The 19,503-nt window shown below is 40.2% G+C and overlaps 1 protein-coding gene across 1 annotated transcript in view; it reads left to right on the top strand.

Moving 5' to 3' along the window:
- Positions 1 to 2,387: 2,387 nt before the first annotated feature.
- Positions 2,388 to 19,503, top strand: part of lrrc75bb (leucine rich repeat containing 75Bb) — a gene marked incomplete at both ends in the record, with an annotated part of 29,682 nt that continues 12,566 nt past the window's right edge. Inside the window, 3 exons of the mRNA XM_083902158.1 lie at positions 2,388 to 2,678; positions 8,620 to 8,748; positions 14,860 to 14,972. Coding sequence (XP_083758284.1) covers positions 2,388 to 2,678; positions 8,620 to 8,748; positions 14,860 to 14,972 — 533 coding nt within the window. The remainder of the gene's footprint in view (positions 2,679 to 8,619; positions 8,749 to 14,859; positions 14,973 to 19,503) is intronic.

A 19,503-nucleotide genomic window follows, 5' to 3' on the forward strand; every position in this document is an offset into this window, starting at 1 on the left:
CGCCCGTAAGGAGCTGATTCATCCAAATTCAAGTAAAAGCAGGAACTCTGGGAATGTGGTGGAAGGTAATTAACCCAAACAGAGCCGGTGAGAGCCATTACACTTTAGTACGTGGGGATACATCAGGTGCTGAGGGCTTTAGTGTGGGAGGTGCTATTACCTCAGTAACAGGAGGGAATGCATTTGGTTTGGTAATGGAATCTATCTACTATATACACATATAGCACATTATTAGTATTTCCTGATTGAGATGTGAAATCACAGTTATTTTTCTTGCAATTCCTGAACAGAAAATGTTGTTTTAGTGGTGGAATCTTTACACTTGATTCATGTGCGACTTCTCAGAGAAGAAGCCCAGTGAGGCCCGGCTCTAATAAATCACAATAACATCACATGTTTTTTGAAAGATTTAGGTTTTGCTCTTTTTTATGACAGGTGGTGGTGGTTTAAGACATGTGTTTTAAGCGCTGTATATATTATTTAACACACAATAGAGAAGGGGTCTCAAACTGGGGGCCCCCCAATCGATTACATGCTGCCCCCAATATCATGTTATAATGAAAACATGGCCCACGACCTCACCGTCTTTTAAACACAGTGTGTAGCTGAGGCACAGCTGCCAGCGAGGAGATAGAATATAATATAATATATGTTTGCTAGCAATATTTTTATAACAGTAATAATAAGACATTTGGTCATAATTATACCATTATTAAATGTGTCATATACAACATTCAATTACATATAAATACACTTGTTAGGGCACGTTTCAAACTCAAGGCCCGGGGCCCAAATGTGGCCCGCCACGTCATTTTATGTGGCCCGCGAGGTCTATACTGCTTTAATGCGTGATGTCATGGCGTCCCGCCATTAGATTGCAGTGTATCATTGTTTATGCATCATGCGACACATGAAATTGAGATAGGAAATATCCACAAATGATCCCAAAATATCCAGGAAGAGAAAGATTGATGCAGATGGAAGGCAGTTTCAAGAATGATGGGAAGGCGAATACATGTTCGTGCTTACAAGGACAAAAACCGGTATGTCTTTTTTTTGTTATGAGGCGGTGTCGGTCGTCAAAGAGTACGATCTATGTCGCCATTTTGACACCAAACAAGGAGCCAAGTATGCCAAAGTTAGCCTTCAAGGAAAAACAACAAAGTGTCAAATAATTAAAAGGCAAACTGCGATCGCAGCAGAATGTGTTCACAAAAGCCAGAACCAAAAACAATGAGGCGGTGAAAGCTATATATCTTTATTGTGGCTGAAGAAATCACTCGTGCTTCAAAGTCTTTTTCTGAGGGTGTGTTTACACTTAGTTACATTTATTCTGTCTTACAGTTACTGGCCCTTTGAGGGCAACCATTGTGCTGATGTGGCCCTTAGTGAAAATGAGTTTGACACCCCTGTGTTAGGGCCTGAACCACGAATGGCAGTGGCTGAAACGTGTGATATCATGAAGCGATATTGTGAACAGTTGTTTTTTTTCCACACTTTTTGTTCTCTGGCCCGGCCTCTTGACCACAATAGATGTGCATTGGCCCCCAGGTCATTTGAGTTTGAGACCCCTGCTATAGAGAATAATTTCCACTATATCCCACATAGGTTATTCACTTTTATATATGTATTGGGGGCATTTTTGCTTAATAAATAACTCTTTTTTTACATGCTCATTATTCTATTCTTACATGAAGGGTTCTCTGAATCAAATTTTAATGCAATTTACATTTCATTTTAATATTTAACAATAATCAGTTAACACAGTTAAATCATATGGAAGAGTATTAGGACCATGGGAATTCTGACTTTAATCTCAGAAACCTGACTTTTTTCTCAGAATTCATCTTTCAATCATTGTTTTTGTTTTGTTTACATGTGGCCCTAATACTCTTCTGTAAACACAGACTCATTGATCACGTGACTACATTCTAAATGTGATGATGATGATGATGTGAGGTCAGACAAGAAAAAAAGAGCAGCCTCTCTCTCCTCTTTCTCCTCTCTCTCTCTCTCCTCTCTCTCAGAGGCTGAGCAGGGCAGGGCTGTGATTGGCTGAGGGAAACACCAGCTCTGAGTGAGGCAGAGGATGCCGGAGCGCCTGTGAGCAGCCACTGAGTTCATAGGCTGATGCAAAGAGGGGACGTCGCTTTATTCTAGTAAAGCTGCCGTTATCACAGTCCTACCTGGAAACTGAAAAAAAAAAAAAAAGAAAGAAAGAAAGAGAGAAAAAAGAAAACACTCTTGACCTGAGGGTTTAGACGCATATCCCTGCTCATCCCGCTGCAAGTTCACACTGTGATGTTCCGGCTGCATGAATGTTGTAAAAATCCCTCTCACTTCCACCACCACCACTTGCACAGACACGTCCTTGTCTCTCAGGAGTGATGGGCTCCAAGTTGACCAGACAGAGAAGTCTCGATTTCGAGAGCAAACTGTCCAAGAGGAGACGCCAGACACGTGACGTCCCCGCAGACAGCGAGACGAGCGGAGCAGAGAGCAGCAGAGACTTGTTGTTTACCTCTTTGATGCTCAAGTCCGACAAGATCCCAGGGATGCTGCGTAAAAGCAACCAGAGCCCGTATGTCAGACGCGTGGCGTGGATCCGGGAAATCCAGAGGCTTTTCCGGGAGCAAAAGAGGGAGCAAGCAGCTGAGGTGCTAAAACTGCTGAGGAAGGTTAGGGCTTGGTATTATTTGTTATTTATACTTGATCGAAGGGAAGCTGTGTTTGTGTGTTGCAAAAAAAAAAAAAAAAAAAAAAAGTTTTTTTTATTTCAGTGGTGCAGAATTATTTGTCATTAGCAAATCACAAAAGGCCATTAAGTGTGATGAGATTAGCTATTAATATGTCATTTGTATTCAAGTAATTCAAATAAAATATAAGGAATAACTGAGGTCGTGATTGAGTTCATCTAATCCTGCAAATGCTTTATTATGCATATAATGCATTATTTTCAACATGTGCATCACACAGCAGCAGTGGCTCTGTCTAAAGTGCACTCAAATATGACATGTACTGTCGTGACTGAATAATCCAGTAAACTACCAGTAGCAGGCACGTGAACCCGCAGGTGTCACTATATTAATGATTTCCTTTTTTTTTTTTTCAGTTAAAATTGTTTAATATTTTACTTCTTCTTCCTTTTCTTTTTCTTTACAGCAGCTTCTCATGAATGTTTGAAACCTTGCTGTTAGGTCAGACACGCCAAAGTCTCCTGATTATTCCTGAGGAATAAGAATAAGTCTTATTTTGAATTTTAGACAGACCCTGCACAGAATTTGGCGAGACAACTGGTCTGAAATGGAGTCGTGTCTCGTCGAGCCGGCGAGTTCATGACCTGAATATTTAGTGAAAAAACACTGAACACAACCAGTCTTTAGCATTTTAAATGTGTCGCCTACACAATTGTTGACCTTTCGGTGTAAAGGTTACTTACTTTTTAGGTCTGAAGAGACTCGATCGCACAAATGCAAATTATGTGAAGGCACAGTTTATCCAAAGTCCACTGTGATATACTTCACTATGTCCGTGTCTATCCTACTTTGTGACATAACACCTTCCCCTAATCACAGATTTTCTGAAGATGTACCCAAAGAAACGGCGTCGAGGTCTCATTCTGAGCTTGAGAGTAAAGCTGGGTCACCTGTCACGGAAGAACTCCCTGCCCATCTTCACGGTGCTGTAGAATAAATTATGCAGCCGTGTGCAAATTAAAAACGGAAAACTTCAAAGTGTTCATGTTAATATATCTGTAAAAGGCATGGAGGATGTGACTCATGCATAGCTAGACTTAACTTAAAGTGTCTTTTCCATATCTGTTAAAACAGTCTTTTTAGGAAAAGCTCTTTTTCAGATCATGGCATAGATTTGTCGGTCATGATCCCAGGCGGCTTTTCTCCTTAGCTTGGCATTAAAACTGCTCACGAAGCAAGAATACTCTCGCCATCACTCACTGAGCTGAAGCCAGTGTTGCCGAAGCCAAGGGTTTGACTAATAATGTTTCAACAACAACAACAACAACAACAACAACAAAAAAGAGCTCCTGTTGTTGTTTTCCAGCTTTTTCCTCTCAGGGCATGGATTGATTTGGAGATAGTCGCCTGGTGTTGGTGACGGATGCTGGAATATGTTTCCTTTGACAAAAAGACGACCTTATATCATCTGCGTACGAAAAGAAAGAAAATTACAGTCGTGAAGAGCAAGTACAGACGTTTGAAAGTGTGTCCAAAAATGACAAACGAAGACTTATTTTCCAAACTAACCAAACCAACAGTAGTCTGTGGCTTCGGGGTGGAGGGAAAGAGAAGGACAGTCAGGACTCTTAGAAACAAGGGTTCCAAAAGTGTTCTTCTACAAAGGCTGAGGTTCTACCTGGAACCATTTGCTTCTGAAAAACCCTTTCCCGAAGAAAGGGTTCTTGGTAACACTAATGGTTCCAGTAAGAACCATTTTGATCCAGAGAACCCTTTAAACCCCCTGAATAAAGAGTTTTAAAAGGGTTCCAGGTGGAACCAAAAAGGGTTCTCCTATGAGGACAAGCCGAAGAACCTTATATGGTTCTACTTAGCACTTTTATTTCTAAGACTGTGGGCCCTGCAGGTGTTTCCCCGACAGCCAAAATAGTCTGTGGCTCCACCTTCCTGGAAATCTGGAATTGACGCAGTAAGAACGATGAAATAAAACGTGACACTGGACGAGATACAGAAAGGGAGGAAATTATAAGACAGCCGTGGCAGATCAGACCTTAAAATAAATCCTAAATCTTTTGAGGTACAAAAAAACGCCCCAGGAATGAAACTGAGATTCTTACGTGAATTCTAATTTGTTGCATCTCCGTTTCCGACGGTCTCCGAGCTGTCGAGTTGATTCGTTTGGGGATCGTCTGGGTGTTCATTAGGAAAGAAAGAATCAGCAGATATAGTCATATGATTTATGCTGCGGCATGCAGGCTGAGTAACCAACGAAGAAGTCACTAATTAGAGCGTTGTGTGCGCGTACGAAGACCTCGCGTTTAGCTGTCACTTCTACACTAGGCTGTTATTCCTCTGTTTTGTCTTACTTTAAATACATTTCAACACAAATAACACTATTTATGTTGAAATGGAGGCATGTGTTAATGTATTTGTGGCTAGACAAAGAGTTAAATGACAATAATTGTCCTTTTACAATGTGTTTACAATGACTTTTGACTCTGCTAAGGTCATGTAAGGCACAGGACAGTGTGACGAGCCGAAACTAAGCTAAATGGAACTCAGCCATCGTTCATTTGATGATTTATACCTGTGATTTTTTTAATTATTTTTTTTGTCCATACTAATTGCTCTTGGTTTAAGATCTTTCAAATACAGAAAACAACAAACGTTTCAGTCACACGAGGCAAAACAATACAAGTGATTATAACTCTGTAAAGTTAAATTGTGGTTTACGTGTATTAGGAATGGGATGATACCACTTTTTGTTGTGCCTGATACCGATATGACAAACTCCAGCACCTATACTGATACCAATATACAGACATTCTGGACCGTTCATGTACGTATGAAGCTGTTATAACAACACGTGCTGAGTCATTTCAAAGACATCATTCTCCAAGTAGTGTTCCCCCAAAAAAAGAAGAAGTTAAGCCCAAATGACTCAGCTAAGATTTTTATTCCCTGGATTGTATCAGATTTTACATTTTTATCTGATCCACCGAATTTGTAATAATCCCATCTAATCCCTAACATGTATATATTGTTATGGGATTAATGCCTCGACCTTATAAGGATTAGCAATATTGCAATCATAGATATGTGAGCAAAAGTGACATAATATAGTCATGTGTGATGTAAGAAGCTCCTCATAGATCCTGCCCAAAGCACTGTTGCCCACGGCTGAGCATTTGCGTGTCTGGGAAACGTCAGATTTACATTTTTATGTGATCCAAACCGTTCAGAGATATTTATTCAGCCCTAGACAGGAAGTATAGGTAAACAAAGCTGGAGTTAATTTGTCAGTAGTGACATGTTGCTTCCACTGAGGCAGAAAACTGTGGGACCAGGTTTTTGTCGCACTGTGCAGCAGATTTAATTGGATTGTAATGAACCGCGTGTGTGGGATGATGTTCTGCAACTCCAAGCTCGACACTTTATATTCAGGGTTTTTTTTTGTTTTTTTTTTCCTTTTGACGAGGCAGACATCAGATTAGATATGCAGCTTTCACAAGGACATTTCTATACGAGATCAGAAGTCCGTGCATGTTTTCCGGGCGTCCTGTTGATGAAGAAGAAGGGAAAACATTCGACGCTCTTGTGATTTGCTTCATCTGCGAATTCCCCACAACACAACCAGTCACACCTGATGCTGCAACTACACGGAAAGCAATTTTCTCTCTCGTCTCCCATTCCTGGACACATTCAGTGTCCGTCGTGTGCAGTAAAATGAGGTTTGCTGCGGGGCGGCTGGTCTGGAGGATAGCCCAGCGTCAGGGAATCCCACAGAGCTCCACTGTGATAAATCAAGTCAAAAGCTGGAGGAGGAGGAGGAAAAAAAATGCTGATGGGAGTTTTCCTCGTTGCTTCCACTGAGCCCTGAAGTGTTCGGGGTGTCAGAGCTTATAGAGCATGTTTTACACGGCTGCAGCCTGCAGCCTGCTATTTGAAAGGCTTTTCATTTCCCACAGAGTTGGTAGTATTTACTCTTCAGCTTGTACAGGTTTACATGGCAGTAAGCACTCACTGCTGTAAACAAAGGGGTGGTCTGGTGCTTCTGTGAATGGTAAAAAAAATAGGAGGAACAAGATGTGTTAGCGAGGAGAAAGCATTTGACTTCCTTCTCCTTGCCCTAAAGAATGTAATTATCTGAATGTTTTTGTTTAATCTGTTCTGTTTCACGTCGTCTCCCCGCTGTTTCGTTGCCGCTCGTCCTATAATCTAATCTTCTCATAATCTAATATAATTGAGGTTGTTAGCGTTCAAGCGTTTCTCATGTTGTCCTTATCGGTTAAAGCTGCAAACGCTTTTGGTCGCCATTAAAAGAAGATCTACTGATTCAAGAACAAGCGTCGTTGGTTTGGGCCATACATAACACGAGCCGTGACTGAGGGTCTTTATGAGGAATTTTTCTGGATTTTAGACGACCGTATTTTCCGCACTATAAGGCGCACTTAAAAGCCTTTAATTTTCTCGAAAAACGACAGTGCGCCTTATAATCCGGAGCCTTTTATATATGGATCAATTGGTAAAGTTTGACTTTATCTGTTTTGTTGACATTCCCTTTAGCACAGCTCCAATCTAGTGGATGCATAACGCAACCCCAGTCAAACTTTTGACTGCAATATCTTCTATTCTATGCGCCTTATAATCCAGTGCGCCCTATATATGAAAACAGTTCTAAAATAGGACATTCATTGAAGGTGCGCATTATAGTGCGGTAAAATACGGTTCAATAAACCAGGTCATGACGACCTAACTTACAGTAAATCCTTACATTTTAAGATGAAGACAGGTTTTTATGTCAGGGTAAGATTAGGTCTTCTCACACACACACACACACACCTGTGTCAACACACTGTGGCAAAACCTTATCAAACCTCTCGCTAGAATCTAATCTTCTCATAATCTAACATAATGGAGGTTGTTAGTGTTGTTGCCTTTCAAGCGTTTCTCACGTTGTCCTTATCTGTTAAAGCTGCAGTCTGTGAAACGCTTTTTGTCATCGTTAAAGGAAGTTGTCTGGAATACAACTTGGCAACGCTTGCAATACAATTGCAAAACAATCATTTCATTCTTATCAAACGCTGGTGTTCAATTCCCCCAAAAGACCTGTGTGTGTGTGTTTCAATGATTCAGATATCATGCATTCAGTGTCAGGGAAACGCGGCCTTTGTCGTGTGCTCTCTCTCTTTCCTGTGTGTTTTGAGGACGGAGCTTTGATGGAAGAGCAGCCGGGAGCAGGTGGATCGTAATCTGCTGCAGCAACATTTTCCAGACTCCCACTTTTATTTTTTTTATCTGGATATGAGGGAAAAAAAAACAGACTACAGACTAACTCAGATGACCCGCTTGATGGTGGGTGGGTCTAACGCAGTGTTGGTATATTTCTATAGTATCGTGTGATTTAATTGGATAACTCGTTGGTTGACGCTTGTAAAGCTGAACAGTCTCAAATTCTGCAGGCAAAGCTACGCAAAAAGAAAAATGCTGCAGTTTGGTTTCAGTTGACGCTTCACTACATGCATGAGGCGGCCATAGAGATTTCAGACAGCCACATTATGGGTGCTTCTCAAATAGTAAGTCCCCATCACTTAATAATTGCATAGGAAAACCAGGCCGGAACTCATACTCAGGCAATTTATGGCTGAAAATGACTGAAATTGTGATGGCTACCCTGATAATTCTGATAAAGATATGGATATATGTTTTTTTTTTATGAAGACAGGTTTTTAGGTCAGGGTAAGATTAGGTCTTCTCTCACACACACACACACCTGTGTCAACACACTGTGGCCAAACCATATCAGTTCACAGTCTGATAAGATGTCAAGATGAAAAGAAATAAAACAATAACAGTTAAACATTGAGTTAACATGACTCATCACATCACTCTCATTTTTTTTTTTTTTCTCCCTCCCTCTCAGGACTTGGGCCTCCAGGGGTCTTCACTCAACGACATCTTGTACAAGAACGCAGCTTTCCTCAACCTGGTCGACCCCATTTCCCACGAGCTGCTGCTCAGTCTGGCCCGAGACCTGCAATGTCCAAAAAGGGTAGGAGTCATGAAAACCTGTCTCTTTGTTTAAAAGTGTAACAGATCAGGGCAAGTAGATTTTTTTTTCAGCGGCATGTTTATTGTCTGTCTATTGTTGTTTGCTTTAAAGGTGCCATATGTATGAATGTGGCCAAAAACGGTTACTACATTCATATTCAAAATACCGAGGTCTTTTAGGTTTCGTTTTCAGACGTAACTGGCAACCCGTGGTTGCTCGGCAGCTGAGACTCTACTGACTGCAATTATTGGTAGACGGCGATAGGTGGCGCCACACGATTTGCAGTCTGCAAAATATTTGGTTCAATCCAAATATTTTGGCCGTACTGTTGTTGTTGGTGAGTTCAGTTTGTTATACGAACATTATTCCTGAGTCTCTGTGACATATTAGGAGGGTTTTATGGCCAGTTGCTTTAGATTTATTACATAGTGCACCTTTAAACCACAATAGAATCAAGGACAGTCTTTACTCATTAACATGCTGGGAGGCTGCCTGTCTTAATGTCTTAATTAAAGAGATCCCACATACAGTCACAGATGTGACATATATGCAGTCTTGTATAAAGTACCTTAAAGGGAAACTTAAGTAAAAGTACAAGTATCTTACCAGAAAATTACTTTGTTAGTTTTTTGATAATATTATTGAAGTGTATGACATTTCTGACGTAAAAAGTCGGTTGTGGGTTAAATTCCTGGCTCTGCTCATCTATGTGTCCGAGAGTAAGACACTTACTGTAACCCCATGTTGAAGCGTGTGAATGGCAAAACTATAGTGTAAAGCAGATCATCAAGACTAGAAAATCTCTATATAAATACAGACCATAATAAAAACTCTTCTTCTTCTCCGGAGTAACAAAGATAGTTAGAGGAAATGTAGTGGAGTAAAAGGTTTCTAGAAATACAAATAAAGTAATGTAAACAATAGGTACGTGAATGTTGTACTTAAGTACAGTATTTGTACTTTGTTACATTACAACACTGCATTACATAAATTCACTTTTTCACAGATTAAAGGTGTGTAAGAATTAGTGACATCTGACCATGAGGCTGCATGAGGGATCTACGACGGCCTTTGCATACTAGAGAGAGAACGTAAATACTCACAACTCTCTTCACTCATCTACTCTTTCTACTGAGTGAATGATTGTAGGTTTGAGTTTAGTCTTCTCAGGAATGTTCAGCTAATTAGCCACAGAGGCACACACACACAAGTTTAAAATGTGGAGTTTGGTCGAGAGGTCAGGGATAAATGGCACGGCCAAAGCGAGGTGGTGCCGTGTCAGGGTTTCGACTGCAGCAGAGGCACATTTATATGCAGCAGCTGTGCTCCAGGACCCGATGCTGTGTAAGCTTAGTGGTTTAGGTGTGAGCAATGGTCATCGAGCTGAGGTCAACGGGGCTGGAGGTCAGTGGGCGGAGAGAGGTCTCTGGCACGGGCAGTGAGAGCACTTTGCGGAGAGCGACAGGTGGCCGATGGGCTCAGACTGGACAGGCAGCTTTTGTTCAAAAGTTTGGTCACCTATACATTTTTTTTGTGTTGTCTATTAAAAGTCACACTTTTATTCATCAAAAGAGTTGCAAAATGAATAGGAAATATAGTCAAGACATTGACAAGATTAGGAATAATGATTTTTATTCCAAATAATAATTTTGCCCTAATAATAATAAACTTTGCTTTCGTCAAAGAACCAGCAAAACTTTTCAGCTGTGCTAACAAAATTGCACAAGGGTTTTCAAGGGTTTTCTAATCATCGAATAGTCTTCTGACGCGATTAGCAAACACAATGTACCATTAGAACACTGGAGAGATGGTTGCTGGAAATGGGCCTCTATACACCTGTGTACATATTCCATTAAAAACCAGACGATTGCAGCTAGAATAGTCGTGAATAGTAAGGAAATAGCCTTTTCCTTCAAAAATAAGGACATTTCTTAGTGACCCCAAACTTTTGAACGGTAGTGTATTTAGAATTATCAGTCAGTATCAATTCTATGCTGGGCTGTAGACTGCATCTAGCGGAAAGTCAAGGTTGTGAATGGTACTCAGCCGTCTCGACTGTATGTATTGCTTCAACATTTCTTTACAAATTAGTTACATACACAGTAAAAACAACAATTGTGTCTGTGTTTTCTTCTGTCTGAATGCCCAATGTTTATGGTTTATTCATGTCAAGGATGCACAAAATGCAGATTGTCTGTCATCGAGAGCGATTCTGTAATTACGCAAAAATGAAGGTCAGATTTATGGCTGATTGAAATGAAGACACAAACTGGGATTTATCCAGATCAGGAGTCGTCTCATCTGCTTTGTAATTTGCCATACAAATCAAACACATTAAAATTCCAATTCCATTTTAAACCGTGGGCATGCGAGGCTGAAGAAGCAGCTCGGAGAAGCTGTAAAAACGCAGAGCCAGTAGCCATTACAGTTATCTCATGTCTGGAGAGGATGGGCTTCTTTGAGATAAAGTCGCCGTGGTCTAGTTTTGTACTTACTGGCCTTTGCTGATAATCACCTGTAAGAAACTGATCTCATCTCCGTTTACTGTGGCAAGAAAAGCCCGGGAGGAAAAAAAAGGGAATGGTGAGTTGTGAGTTGGCAGCAGTTTTCTCCTGACTGACTGGCAACCTGGGGCAGGATACTATGTCAGACGTGACAAGGATATAGAGAGGCAGTGTTCTGGATTTAAGGCCTGGCAGCTGCTGTGGCTTCTCTCCCCCCCCCCCCCCCGCCCCAACACTGAGACTGATTCGGATCAGATTGAGTTTTCAAGGACGGCAATGGTTATATATTACTGTGCTGTAGCAATTACGTAAACAGTATCGTCATCGTTTTGTAATTGTGATGTTATGTAAAAGCTATCGTAATAATAAAATATTAGCGTGTCGGTAGTCGTGGCAAATGTGTGTGACATATAGAAGGATGAATGTCAAGGTTATGTAAAAATATGTAAAATATGTAAATACACTTTTTGGTTCATGTAGAGATTTGTGTTTATATAGTTTGTATTAATAGTAATTCTCATGATCCAACTACAATTACATTACTTAATAATTATCGGTAACACTTTAGATAAGGGAACATATTATTCACCATTAACTAGATGCTTACTAACATGCATATAAGTCACATACTAAGTGTTAATATGTGCTTAATGATTACTAATAAAGGGCTAGTATGCTCACTTATATATGTTAGTAAGCACTTAAAGGTGCATTACGTAATAAATCTCAAGCAACTGGCCATAAAATCCTCCTAATATGTCACAGAGACTCAGGAATAATGTTCATATAACAAACTGAACTCACCAACAACAACAGTACAGCCAAAATATTTGCATTAAATAAAATATTTTGCAGACTGCAAATCATGTTTATGTTTTGAAATCATGTTTTGGCATGTGGCGCCACCTACCGCCGTCTACCAATCATTGCAGTCAGTAGAGTCTCAGCTGCCGAGCAACCACGGATTGCCAGTTACGTCAGAAAACGAAACCTTAAAGACCTCGGTATTTTGAATTTGAATGTAGTAACATTCTTACATATGGCACCTTTAATGGTGAATAATGTGTTACCTAATCTAATGTGTTCCCTAATTATCTTGCTATCATACTCACAGTATTTGTGACAACGCTGTTACAAGAGATTAGAGATTATACATTATTACCATAATACTACCTTACTATTTCAAATAATTACCATACTGTCGCTTATTTTGTCACTCAAGCAAAGCAAAGCATTTTTACAGTAAAATCACGACCACAAGTGCAACCAAACTATTTACCTATGTAAAAACATAGCCCTCAAAAATATATAACGGAGCGTTCAGGCCAAAGAAACACGATTTCTGAACAGATGTAATTGCAATTTCGCCGACTTGTGCAAAGCATAATGGACATTTAACAAGGATGTAAGACGAAGTACCATCAGTCTCAGACTTGCTTTTAATTAAAAAGAAGGTAAACAACAGTGCAGACCTTTGTGAGGTAAAGGTAACAGCTTCAGGTCTTTCTTTCCACGGCTTGTTCAAATGTCTGTGTTAAAGTGGTTTGTTGACAGTCTAAAGTCTCCTGTTGCCACGGCTGGCTGTGATGTGGCTGCTTGACCAGTTCTTTAACTTTTGTTTGTGCCTCGTCTTTTCGGGGGAAAAGCCAAACCAGTTCCATATAACGGAGGTGGAGTTCTTTTTAGAGGGACCAACTCCTCAATTTTGTTTTCATTTTCAGCCGCGGCGTCCCGCTGCACTCTGGATCAAACACGGCGTGGAATGAGAAATCCAGGGCACCGCCCCCCGTACTTCACTATGATTGGTCGATTGCTGTTTCTTTATGGGGCGAGCATGAATATTGTGTGATTTGGCTGAAGGGAAAAACGACTGAGCGTAGAACAGCATGCTGCCCTGTAGGTGACACTACGACCTCTCAACAGCACGTTGTCGTCCTTCACAGTCTAATACTGTCATATCGCCCACAGTTACAGCATCTGTGATTCATTCCTAACATCGCTGTGTTATATTAGGAATGACAACACAGTGGAGTTACAGTGATTTCTTCCACATGACAATACTTTCACATTGTGAGTCACTACGTGTTGCTGTGACATTGTGCTCAGTCATCCAAGCGGCAGAAACAGCAGCGCTGAACATTTTAGAAGTGTGAGGCATGTTTTGTTTGATGCCCGAGAACACAAGAGGCAGTGGGGATTGCCTAATCGCCTGAAGGTAAATTGCCCCTGTCTTCTTTTTCTCTCTCTCTCTCGCCACATTGCCTCTCTTCTTGTTGTTGTGTTGTACCATTAATTAGATTGAGCGCGCTCAGCGCAAAACCATTCCGTTTAAAGCCTTTACCGAGGGGGGAAGAGAGAGAAGCGAATGTAAAGAGGAGGAAGGAGGAGAGGCAGAGGAAGACTGAGGCCGAGAGGGGGAAAGTAATTTAACGTTTTTTTGAGGAAAATGTTTGAAGCAGCTGTTTTCAAACGGCATGAAAGAAAGACTTTGTTGCCAAGTCAGCATCCGGGCATTAGTTTGCAGGAATAAAGAGAAAAGAGATCTGACATTCAGCGTATGTGACGGGATTGACTTTGTACATCATCCTTCATTATCTGTTCATGAAACTCAAACGCCATGTTGTTTGTTTAAAGCTGCAGTATGTAACCTTTTTCTTTTGGTTGGTGGTGTTATTATTCTCCTCATGTTTGCTGTGTTTGAACAAAGATAATTAGTGCTGTCAAACGTTAACGCGTCAACAGCGTTAAACGGAGTAAACTTTAAGCACAACGTGTTTCCATGACAACTGACCGGGACTAGACGCGTGTGACGTCATGTTTACGTGACTCCGAATTGTTAAAATTAGTCTCTAAAGTAAGGCTGAACTTTATAAACAGAGGCACACATACGCAGTTACACAGGTACGCTGGTTATTTGTAGCGCTGCTCTTTTACTTCAATAAACAGATCGCTCCAGTTCGACTGTAGGCGCTAAAAGGAGCTAATGCAGCTAACGGAGCTAATGCAGCTAACGGAGCTAACTGGTAAACGGTGCCTGGACTCCGGTGTCGCGGCACATAAACATGACGTGTCTATTTTCCGGTCAGTCGTCATGGAAACATGTCAAGTGTTAACCTTTTGCAAAGCATGAAAGATAGAACATAATTCCTTCATCTGAAAATGGGCTTGTCAAGGAAGAGCTGAAACAATTAATCGATGAATCTATTATTTATCGATGACTAAATTAATCGTCAACTATTTTGATAATCGCTTTTGAAGCTTTTAAAGCTCGATTCTGCTTCTTAAATGTGAATATTTGTTTAATTTCTTTGCTCCACATGACAAAGAAATCATTCAAACTGAATGATTTTGGTTTGTGGACAAAACAAGACATTCCAGAACAGCGTTCTGCTGGATACTCTATGGAAACACACCATACAGTATGTTTAAGTATTTATGTTTTTTGAGGAGTAGAATTTGTGGGCACTTCTTTGTGTTTTCAGACCAAAAGAGGCATATGGAGCAGTGGTTTGAATGAAACAGACTTGATTTGCTCGTGAAAGCACATGGGGTTGGAGTACTTCTTGGGCTCACATGAGGTTAATAAGAGGCTTGTTGTGTTTTGCAGGAGACTCACTCCTTCAAGTCCACCAACAAGATCTGCCGCCAGCTGCTGTACCACCTGACCCCTCACTCCAAGTGGACGAGGCACAGCGTGCCCAGGAGAAAGTCTCAGGCTTGGTGAGTGCATTCTCTAACACGGTGTGAACCGATATCACATTAGAATATGCATCCTCACCACGAGCATCAGAGCCGCTCATAATCCTCCGCAGAGCATTTCCTAATACTGGTGTGACTCAGAGGAAGTCATTTGCCTGTTTCTGGGAAGAATTTCCCTTCAGGGTTTTTAAAGTTGCATTTGTGATAACATGGTAATTAGGTTTTAGTGCTGTTTAAGTGGTTATTTCATGGGAATCACTCCTGCTTGGATATCTTCCCATGATGAAGACGTATTTCTATGACTACATGGTGTAATTTCTTCTATCACTGAGGCAGAAAACAACCCAAGAGGATAACGCGATCCTCCCGTCTTTTAGCATTCTGTCAGTTTAACATACGAGTGGTGACACTTGCAGAGGGTGAACGTCTCCATCACGCTGACCTGAGGTTATTACTGCTGCAGTGGAAGGGTAACAGTTTCCATCACATGCAGACATTCTGGAGTGTGATTCCGGTGGCACGGAATGAAAAAGCGGAACAATGTTCCTGCACGGAAATAACGCTGGGAAAGTCTTATGGACCCAATGGATCAGGTGATTAACAGCTCTAATCGACCCCCACTGCTCCGATTAGTGTTCAGCAAAATAAGAGTGTTAGGTCATGCACAGTGGAACAACAGGGTGTGATATTAGGTTTAGGGAGTAAAATAGGTAAAGGTGAATCGGCTTTGGCTTCTTATTGAAAAACAAGACACTTGGTATTAAAGATTTCTTGCTGAATAGTTTTGTGTATCTAAAAATGTCTTCATGAATGAAGGAAGTGGTTGCTAGATAGATAGATAGATAGATAGATAGATAGATAGATAGATAGATAGATAGATAGATAGATAGATAGATAGATAGATAGATAGATAGATAGATAGATAGATAGATAGATAGATAGATAGATAGATAGATAGATAGATAGATAGATAGATAGATAGATAGATAGATAGATAGATAGATAGATACTTTATTCATCTCACAGAGAAATTCACAGTTCAGCAGCTCCAGAATATGTTGCTAAGCTGCATCTGTGGTGTCCATGTTAAAACATGCTGTCTACCAGATTCTTGTACACCAAGATTATAGACAATGTGGTGCGGCGATTGCTCTAAGACAACAAGGGAAGCTCAGCTTCCTCTGAAATGGGGTCAAAGATGTACCGTGTTGTATTTACAGTTCAATACTAAAGAACGAGATTAGAACGCGTCACTAATCACATTCAGATGGATTCAGATCACTGATGACGGATCGTCTTATGTGATCTTTGTATTCCCGTAGCAGCTTGCGCATTAAAAGCCAGCTTCAACTGTTCTCCATGGGACGACACAAAATAGTTGGGTTTTTTTCACTATACTGTGAGCTCGACGGTGATTGGACAAACGTGGCAAAAACATAACTTCCAGGGAAGCTCAGCTTCTCTTGGAGTCTCTCGGAAAGAAGTCTGTAGACAAATAGCTGGTCGTTTAGTTTTAGTTAATTGCTTGCTGACAAAACCATTTTTGTATAAACTGGAACGAAAAACACTATTATAGCATTTCAGTTTTACACAATTGTCACATTTCCTTGTTGTTGTTCCTTTGCAGAATTTATATAATAATTTATATAAAAGTAACTGGCCTGAAATGAGCTTCCCCTGTTTCATAGACCAGCAACCGCCACTCAGATCTGCCTTAAGTGGTATAGATGGATGGATGGTGTCTGGGAATAATGGGATATTATTACAAAAACAATTTCACTAAATTGCTGCTAAATTTAAAAAAAAAAAGAGAGCGAAAACTGTTGCCTACCATATTGAAATCCATGTTATAAGTAAAGTCCACTATGAAAATGTTCTGTCATGATTAAAAAAAAGTCGCTATCATAACAATATGCTTCTTAAAATGTTATTCTATCATTATAAATCCTCAAGTATAAGTAATAAATCACTAGGACTGTATGTTGTGAGCTAGACAGCACGTTCACTGCAATCAAGTGAAATATTAATGATCTCCAGCAATAATGATTATCCATATCATAAAGTGCTGTTTTTATTGTGATAAGCAATAAAAACAAATATTGTCTCATTGTCAACGCAACATTGGCAGTGGATGTGTTCACTGGCATTAATGAGATTATATTTACTGATGAAAAGAAAATGAGTTTAGGAAAATTCCTGAGGTGACAAATTGATGTAGAATTAGTCAGTGATGCAATCTGTTTGTCTGTTTGTTTGTTTTCCACACGTCCCACTCAGCAGTCAAAACACTTTGTCGACCTGTTACTGTAGTGATAAAAACAGCCTCACACCACTCTCTCTCTCTCTCTCTCTCTCTCTCTCTCTCTCTCTCTCTCTCTCTCCGCATTAACGTCGACACCTAAATCCTAACAACAAACTGATGCTGAGTGTTTGTGAAAACGCCGTGTGAACAATTAAAAGAAAAGCTCCAATAAGGCAACAGGTACGTTGTCGATGATGGTGATGATTATGAGGCTCCCTCTCCCTCAGCAATTAACCCCGATTGAAAGATTATTTTGACAGCTTGATCTCACTCCCCAGCCGAGTCTCTTGGTTGCAATGTTTTTTTCGAAATAAAACAACGCTCAACAAAACAATAAGACGCAGGCTCCCAGTTTGCTCATTATACAAACACAGCTCTGCTCCTCTCACGTTGCTGTGGGACCCGTTCTCTTCTCTCCACGTTCAAGTCTGCAGAAAGCGATGAGGCTTTAGGACAATCGTTTACATTGTTTCCGGATCTGCCGTCAGTCTTTTTTTCGTTTTTCTCCATTTATCCATCTCCTCTCTCTTGACTTTCTACTATGCCTCGTTTTCTTTCTTTTTTTTCTTCTAACCCCTTGATTTCTCTTATTTTAAAAAATTCCTTTCTCGCATTGATTTTTTTTTTTCTCTCTCTCTCCCGGGGGGATTTCACTCCCTCCATCTTCTGAGAATCCATTTTGTTCAACAGTTGCCACACACGCTGTTCTGCATTGTGAGCTGCGGCTCTGGGGAAATGCTCTGTCAGACACACACGGAGAGAAAATGACTTGCAAGGTTGCCAATTAGAAGTCTCGTATTCCCCTCCTCTTTTTTTCTTCTGCCTTTATAGAATTGACTCTGTTAATATTTAATAATGGAAAACCTGTTTTCTCAAATAGTCTTGATGACAAATTAATCATAACATTAATCATAAGTGAGGCTTTATTTCTGCTGTGCAAACGCCAGTGTGTCACACTTACTATATTATCAGTTCACCATCCCTGAATCCCTATAGTGGAGTTTTTATTGTTATTGTAAATGGTATTGAATTTCTGATTCATCAAGCTCCAGCAGATTTCTATGAGATTAGACTCCAACTTTGATTTGATTGCTTATCTTTATAATAATTGATGAATACAGCAGACTTCAGTATATTTAAAGAAATCACTGTGGTTTAGTTCAAGCAGCGAGAGGAATACTGATTCCCCTTGTTATCACATTATGTACAAAGAAACTACTAAATTAAATCCATGTTCAGTTGTTCATTTTTTTGTGGTTCTTTGCATTATAAAGCATTGTTCAGGCATTGTTAGGTTTCACCGATGTTTCTATTTCCACTCATGCAAATGATGATGTTGAGAGTGAAACGGGTCGTGGAGGTGACAGCTGTTCGGGCAGGTGTCATCAGCTGTGGGTGTGCGTTGATCGTCTGCCTGAGTCACGATGATGTGACCCAGACTTTGCGCTTCTCAGACTTTTCCCTCCCACAGCCCCCACTGTTATGCTCGGTCCAAAAGGGATTTCATTATTCATTATTTATTCATCTTAGTGTGCAGCTATATAGTTCGTAAAATTGTTTTTTTTTCCAAACACCTAACCTAACTAATTCAATATCAGGAACAACATCTGCTCACACATTGTGTTTTATGTACAATTTGTTTATTTTTCTGATCAATTTTTAATGTACCTCACACAACCACTGGGCACACATTATAAAGTCATTATCAAATCATTTAAATATCGGAACACTTTTTCAGTCTCATCTGGGAGCCATATGTAGTGTTGTTCTTGTTTGTTGAATTCGAATGATTAAACTGATGAATAAAATGGCCGTGCGAAGGGTCATTAAAAAACCAGACGGTGACTCTCTGATCTGTGGCCAAGGGAGAAAAGAAAAGAAGGAAATATAGCCCCGAGGCTCTGCCTCATTAGGACCAGGTTAACTCACATGTAAACACATTTTCTGAACATGAATTGTGGATAAAAACAACCTCAGGATTTGGGATTTACACACCTATTGCTGTTAATCACAATAGTGTCAACTTTCATTGTCTATTTTCCTCTAAATGGGAACGTAATTTACAAAATTGTCATCATGTTCTATTGAAGAAGAGCTGAAACTAGTTTAAGACCAAAAAATGTTTACTGATGTCATAAATGAATTAAGAAATTCCCTATAGACTTCCCTTCACCTCCTTCTTCCATTCTACTTTCCTTGGCCTCACTTTTCAAACCAGACCATCTATGTCCAAAGCAGTTTGACCATTCA

The sequence above is a fragment of the Microchirus variegatus genome, assembly GCF_963457635.1.
Source record: "Microchirus variegatus genome assembly, chromosome: 16".
Lineage (NCBI taxonomy): Eukaryota > Metazoa > Chordata > Actinopteri > Pleuronectiformes > Soleidae > Microchirus > Microchirus variegatus.